Source organism: Salvelinus sp. IW2-2015, linkage group LG37, assembly GCF_002910315.2.
Source record: "Salvelinus sp. IW2-2015 linkage group LG37, ASM291031v2, whole genome shotgun sequence".
NCBI lineage: Eukaryota > Metazoa > Chordata > Actinopteri > Salmoniformes > Salmonidae > Salvelinus > Salvelinus sp. IW2-2015.
The window spans coordinates 4,859,055-4,866,268 of record NC_036876.1 but is presented as its reverse complement, the minus strand read 5'-3'; the positions used below and the strand labels follow the sequence as shown (position 1 = coordinate 4,866,268).

Here is a 7,214-nt window from a genome sequence, read left to right as displayed (position 1 = left end):
GTTGTATAGCAGTCTATGTCTGAGTCAGTCCAGCCAGGAGACTCTGTGACTCTGAACTGTACAATACACACTGAGACCTGTGCAGGAGAACACAGTGTCTATTGGTTCAGACATGGCTCAGYAGAATWCCATCCAGGAATCATTTACACSCATGGAGACAGGAGTGATCAGTGTYAGAAGASCKCTYAGGCTGGGTCTCCTACACAGAYCTGTGTCTACAACCTCCCCAAGAGGAACCTCAACCTCTCTGATGTTGGGACTTACTATTATGCTGTGGTCTTATGTGGGCAGATACTGTTGYAAATGGGACCAAGCTGAAGATCAAGTGCAGGTGAAACAACTTACATTTTTGTTTATATCTATTGTATAARCTACTGTGTAAAACTGTACATAGTACTAGTTATTTAGATCACATAAGAAACAATGGCGCAGACCCTCTTCTCTTAGTGTACTGCCTGAGTGCAGCATTGGGTCTCTCATTTATCCTGATTATTGTCCTTGGTTGCATTATGTACATCATGAAAAATATTAAAGTATCTGCAGTGTAAAGGTAAGTGAAGTCCATACCAAAAAAATGAATGATGTATTTAACAGGTAAAGTCCTTCATAGATTTCGCTGTTCTTTGATATCACCAGATGTATCTGTAATGGAATAAGCAGTTGTATCTTTATATTTTCTGTCTTTCTTTTCAGGACCCGTCTTTCAGACAAGAGGTCCAGCAGTCTCTTATTCAGATGCAGCGGTAAGTTGAATTCCTGATGTTGAATTACCATATAAAGAAGTGTGAAAGGGGTAACAATAAAAACATATAGTAATAGTCCCTTCCATTTTATAATTGTTCTTCACAGGCCCAAGATGCAGACAGTCTCCATTATGTAGCTCTGAATCTGAGCAACAAGAASAACAGGTCTAGAAGACAYAGAAGCAACATGMAGGAAGAGATGGTGTACTCTGGGATCAGACAGTAGAACTGGATGAATGACACAGCCTTGTTAACTTTGTTAGCTGTAACTGTAATGAATTAGGTGCATTGCTTCTTTGACACACTCATCTGACAATGACTTACTTGTGGTAAATAAAGCATTTCACAATAATCAAGACAAAGGAAGTTGAATGTATTTATTTATTCCATACGCAGGCATCTTTATGCTGCAATGATGAATAGTTGTTTCTCTTCTCGTGCCACTAGCACCCGCCTCACACACAGAGCAACCTATTTACAGGTACTCTGGTATCATTTCTTAATTCAGAAGAAAATAAGACATGGTAGTACGCCTTTTGAGAAGAGGTTTCAAGTATTTTGCATGTCATGTAATTTGTCTTTTAGTGGGGACCCCTTCTCCTCAAAGCCAGTATGGGAATCCTCATGCCAACACGTCAGATCAACAGGTTAGCAGAATTGCTGTATCAAGAGTGAGACTGGATAAGAGTATTAAAGCAAAAGAGTACAGRATTAGTTTTGACCTAGAATCTGAACTGAGTGAGTGTGTGTTTCATCCTCYTAGCTCCACGGAACAATGGTGCKCTGAACTATACTGGCCTGAATTTKACTGACAAGAAGAGTACCACACCCAGGAGACAGAGGAGAGAACAGAGAGAGGAAGAAATCTACTCTGCTCTGTCATAGAGACAGGATGTGACATGTGAGAGTCATCCAATAGGCATCATTCTAAGTTAAGACCCACCCCTCCTCTGAACTCCACATTGATCTTGGCTGTTCCAGTGTGACCTGGRGATTATATACATTTCTAACTTGRTGTAGGATGCCATTGCAGAGGRTTAGCTTCGCCTAATTTAAATGTAAAATCACTCAGATGCAGAGCATAATTGTTCAGCAAGTGTGAAAGCTGATACTAGGATGGTTTCAGAAGTCTCAAATCCTTAGCAATAGTTGCTGAGGTTGACTGACTGGATACATTTGTTTTTYTAGAAGTGTACAACACAATGTATATAATGATTTTGCAAATATCTGAACTCTTACTTTTGATGATAATAGTTGTAATATGGAACTCTGTAACCTGCCTTCATGTTTGTGTGATATTTCAATTAACATGTTTTTATTTCCTAAGTTTAATGACTTGCCTAATTCTTACCACTTATTTGCACCAGGTATCAAAGTATCTTATCTTAAGTTTATTTTTAAAAGTTGCCAAACTCATCGGAGTTCACTTCCTATGTTGAAAAAATACAAACCAGTAACTCTGACTTTACATCATTTGAAGGGCTGTTCTAACTATGGTATGCCAGATTGTATGTTAAATTGTAGTTTTTATAAGATGTTTTATGCCTGTTCAGACAGCCAATTATATCACTCAGTTCAGAGTTTCCGCCTACTTCATAATGATTAACCAATGAGTGTCATCATATAAAAGGTGCCTCGTTGTCAGACCCACACACTATACAGTTCAGAAAGGAAATGATGATTATATATTGGACAATCTTTTTGTTTTACGCCAATTTTGGTAACTAAGAAATATTAATATGGTTCCTTTMATGTTGTATATCGTAGTCTTTTGAATCAATTTGAATGACTATGTAGTCTGAATAATGATAATAATGTATAAATCTGTACTATAACTTTGTCTGATTTATTTAGTTTGTTTTCTTCACAGGTTGTGCACTTAACAAGGATGTAATCCAACCAGACCCTGTGATAGTTACACAKCTGGGACAAAGTGTATCTCTCACTTGCTTTTGTCAATCTCATTTGATCAGAGTCTCTTGGTGCAAGCAAACTGTTGGACAGAAGCCTCTTCTCATGGCTTCATCATATTATCACAGTAAAAAGAGTTTTTATTCCAACAACTTTAACAAAGACTTTACTGAGACTAAACGTTTGAGTGTGAAGAGAGGAGTTGACAGCTGTAACCTGATCATCTCTAAGACAGAGTCAGGGGACTCAGCTACATACTACTGTGTTGCTATGGTAGTGAGCGAAGTCACATTTGGAGAAGGAACTGTTTTAATTGTCAAAGGTAATATAGGTTGATTTTAAAAAAAAGTTTGTAATGATGTGCGTTCATATAATGCTAAATTAACGAATCCAGCAGGAAAATAGAATGTACACACAATGATCTTACTCACTCTCATCAGATTCAGGGTCCAACAGCATGTCTGTGCTCCAACAGCCTGTGTCTGAGTCAGTCCAGCCAGGAGACTCTGTGTCTCTGAACTGTACAATACACACTGAGACCTGTGCAGGAGAACACAGTGTCTATTGGTTCAGACATGGCTCAGGAGATTCCCATCCAGGAATCATTTACACCCATGGAGACAGGAGTGATCAGTGTGAGAAGAGCCCTGAGGCTGGGTCTCATACACAGAGCTGTGTCTACAACCTCCCCAAGAGGAACCTCGGCCTCTCTGATGCTGGGACGTACTACTGTGCTGTGGCCTCATGCGGGGAGATACTGTTCGGGAACGGGACCAAGCTGGACATCGAAGGTAAGCTGTGCATAACCAAAATAACACACATTTTCTCTCAAATGGTGGAAAATATCAATATTTAATTCCATGACTTTCAATTCGTATTAGATTTTAAATATAACTCGTATAGCTAATTTTAATGCCAAAATCACTGAGGAATAAAGAATAATAGAAAATAATCAAGCCTTGCTTTTTAACTTTCAGACCTGTCGGGTGACCTGTCGAGTAATCTTATTTTCCTCATCATTATATCTTGCCTGACAACTACTGTGATTCTGAGTGTGATTGTCAACGTTATCCTCTGTGTTAGAATGAAGAGGTCACAATGTGAACACTGTGCAGGTACAGTAAAAGTCTTCATACGAATAGTAATAGCAATAATAGTTACAGATCAAAAAGAGGAATGAAGGCTCTGTCACACCGTGACCATAGATAACCTTTTATTTCTCTATTTTGGTTAGGTCAGGGTGTGACTAGGGTGGGTAGTCTAGTTTTTTATTTTCTATGTTGGCCTGGTATGGTTCCCAATCAGAGGCAGCTGTCTATCGTTGTCTCTGATTGGGGATCATATTTAGGCAGCCTTTTCCCACCTATTGTTTGTGGGATCTTGTTTTTGTATTGTAGCCTTTTTTGTGCTACAAAGCTGCACGTTTGTTTTGTTACTCTTTATTGTTTTGTTGCTGGTTCACATGAATAAACATGATGAACGCCTTCCACGCTGCACCTTGGTCCAATCCTTCCAACAACGATCGTTACATGCTCGCCCTCCTTTTACCACTTCCCTCTCTGGCCTACTACATTTTGAAGCAGAAAATATGACATTCACAGCAGTATGTGTTTTTATTTGTAAACAAGAAAAGATTTCCAATATATTGAATGTTTTGACATCTGCCTTTTAGCAGGGACCCCTTTTCAACAAAGCCACTATGGGAATCCTCATTCCAACACCTCAGACCAACAGGTTAGCAGGATCAATTGTACTGTATCAAGAGTGAGTCTGGAGAAGTTTGTTAAAGCAAAAGATAACAGCATTAGATTTGACCCAGAGTCTGATTTGAGTGAGTCTGTGTTTCATCCCCACAGCTCCACGGTGACGATGATGGCCTGAATTACGCTGGCCTAAAGTTCACTGACAGGAAGCCCAGGAGACAGAGGAGAGAACACAGAGAGGAAGAAACCATCTACTCTGGTGTGAGTCATCAAGACAGGATGTAACAGTCCTCCAATCAGCATCATTTTAAGTTCAGCCCTACTGACCTCCAATTTGAGCATGACTGTGTCTGTGTGACTTGGCTATTTTGTACTTTCCTCATTTGTTGTAAAATGTCATATTTGGGTCTAGCTGAAGAGACTGTCACTGCATTGGCATACTCTCCTAATATCAATGTAGAATCACTCAGATGCTGAGCATAATTGTTCCGGAAGTGTGAAAGCAGAATTCTCAAATCCTTAGCAACAGTGGCTGAAGTTGACTAACTGACTGACTGACTGGATACATTTGCTTTTGTAAAAAGAAGTGTAGCACAAAATACTGTATATAATGATTTTGCAAATGTCTGAATTCTTCCTTTTGATGATACTAGTTGTAATATGGAACTCTGTAACCTGCCTTTATACTTGTGTGATATTTCAATTAACATGTTTTTATTTCCTACGTTTATTGACTTGCCTAACTCTTACCACTTATTTGTATGATGTAGTATTATGTGTTTTGTGTACATAGTTGACAATTGTGTACAAATGACAATTAAATCCATTTTAATCCCACTTTGTTACGCAATAAAAATGAAGTCATCCAATGTTAGTGTAGACTTTCTATAGGCACTGTATGTGCTACTAGTCTCAGAAACCAACTCAAATGATGTAAAAATACAAAGCAGTAACTCTGACTTTACACCATTTGAAGATGAATATCACAACTCTTTGATAGTGTAAGCATTTTAAAAGAAACACGTCATTGATTCATCAATGAATACAGACTGTATCTGTATGTAAGTTGGGAATCCTGTCTAAGAATCATTTACACCTATGGAGACAGGAGTGATCAGTYTGAGAAGAGRCCTGAGGCTGGGTCTCRTACACAGAGCTGTGTCTACAACCTCCCCAAGAGGAACCTCAGCATCTCTGATGCTGGGACTTACTACTGTGCTGTGGCCTCATGTGGGGAGATACTATTTGGCAATGGGACAAAGCTGGACATTGACCGTAAGTGATATTTCTGACATTTCTGAAAATGTCTAACATTCTTTCACATTGCTGTGAATAAAATGTATGCCTGGTGGAGCAAAATGTCCTGAATCTCCTCTATCACTGTCTGTATTTCCACAGATGGTTGTAAGGAGGACCATGTTCTCTTAGTGTACTGTCTGGGTGTAGCGTTGGCTCTTTGTGTCATCTTCATCATTGTCCTTTGTCCAGTCAATGTATATTTGTAAACATCTAAGGAAGTCTTGAGGTTTTGCTCGCCTGAGGTAGACAATCTCATGATTCATCTGTATTTTTCGTAGCTGTCTACATACCACCACATGCTGGCACTAAGACCGCACTCAATGAGCTGTATACCACCATAAGCAAACAGGAAAAAGCTCATCCAGAGGTGGCACTCCAAGTGGCCGGGGACTGTAAAGTAGGGGAACATTATTCCGTTCTACCAAATTTCCACCAGCATGTTAAATGTGCACCGAGAGGGGAAAACTAGGCCAGCTTTACTCCACACACAGAGACGCGTACAAAGCTCTCCCTTGCAGTCCATTTGGCAAATCTGACCATAATTATATTCTCCTGATTCCTGCTTACAATCTAAAATTAAAGCAGGAGGCACCAGTGACTAGGTCAATAAAAAAGTGGTCTCTTTTCTCATCCTCCTGGTTTCGACCCTTGCCTGTACTGACTCTGAGCCCACCTGCCTGACCACTCTGCCTGCCCCTAACCCTGAGCCTGCCTGCCGACCTGTACCTTTGACCCACCTCTGGTTTACAGACCCCTGCCTAACTTGACCTGTCTATTGCCTGCCCCTGTTGGAATATTAAACCATTGTCAATTTGATGTTTCTGCATCTGGGTCTTACCTTGAACCTTGATAGTACGAACTGGCCATGACTGACCCAGCATACACGGGCCAGCTGCGCAATGTCACCTCCACCCAGGGAACCACAATCAGTTCCCCTCGAATTGCTCCAAGATTGCCTACCTCATCACGCTGATGTCCGGGAGGGCTCTCACCTGGGCTACTGCCGTGTGGGAACAACAGCTGGCCACATGTGCTAGTCTGTGGCCAGCTGTGGGAGAAGTGAATAAGGTTTTTGATGCTTCTGCCCGGAAGCGAATCCAGATTTGGCAGGACTCCCGCAGTGTAGTTGAATATGCGGTGGATCTCCACACATTGCCAGCGGAGTGTGCATGGAATCAAGAGGCACTGTTCGATATGTTCCTGCACGGCGTCTCGGAGGAGGTCAAGGACGAGCATGCAGAACGGGAGTTACCTACGGATCTCGATTCCCTCATCGCTTTGACCATTTGTAGCGATGGGCATTTACGGGAACGACGGAGGGAGAGGAAATTGGATTTCGCTTGCACACCCAGGGATCTCACCTTGCCTCCAAGTCATCCCGGAAGGTCCCAACGGTCTCGTTGCCGAAAGAACCCAATGCTTCCCGACCTGCCCCGAAGTTCTGCCGAAGATGGCCGAGTCACCGCTTCCTGAGCCTATGCCACTAGTCAGAGCTGGGCTGTCGCCAGCGGAACGACAATACAGGATCGACACGAAGAGTTGTCTGTATTGCGGGACT

At 41.4% G+C, this 7,214-nt stretch overlaps 1 protein-coding gene and 2 long non-coding RNA genes across 3 annotated transcripts in view; 2 read left to right on the top strand and 1 right to left on the bottom strand.

The window, feature by feature from the left end:
* Positions 1-7,214, bottom strand: part of LOC139023863 (uncharacterized) — a 50,593-nt gene that overhangs the window by 28,762 nt on the left and 14,617 nt on the right. The gene's annotated exons all lie outside the window — the stretch shown is intronic.
* On the top strand, positions 2,420-7,129 carry LOC139023822 (uncharacterized). Its single transcript, XM_070437787.1, has 5 exons — positions 2,420-2,463; positions 2,614-2,976; positions 3,095-3,445; positions 5,756-5,839; positions 6,573-7,129. The coding sequence occupies exons 1-5, from the start codon at positions 2,421-2,423 to the stop codon at positions 7,127-7,129; spliced, it is 1,398 nt and encodes a 465-aa protein (XP_070293888.1). The 5' UTR covers position 2,420.
* Positions 3,657-5,091, top strand: LOC139023865 (uncharacterized). Its single transcript, XR_011475071.1, has 3 exons — positions 3,657-3,769; positions 4,327-4,388; positions 4,511-5,091. It is a non-coding gene; the product is annotated as an uncharacterized lncRNA (long non-coding RNA).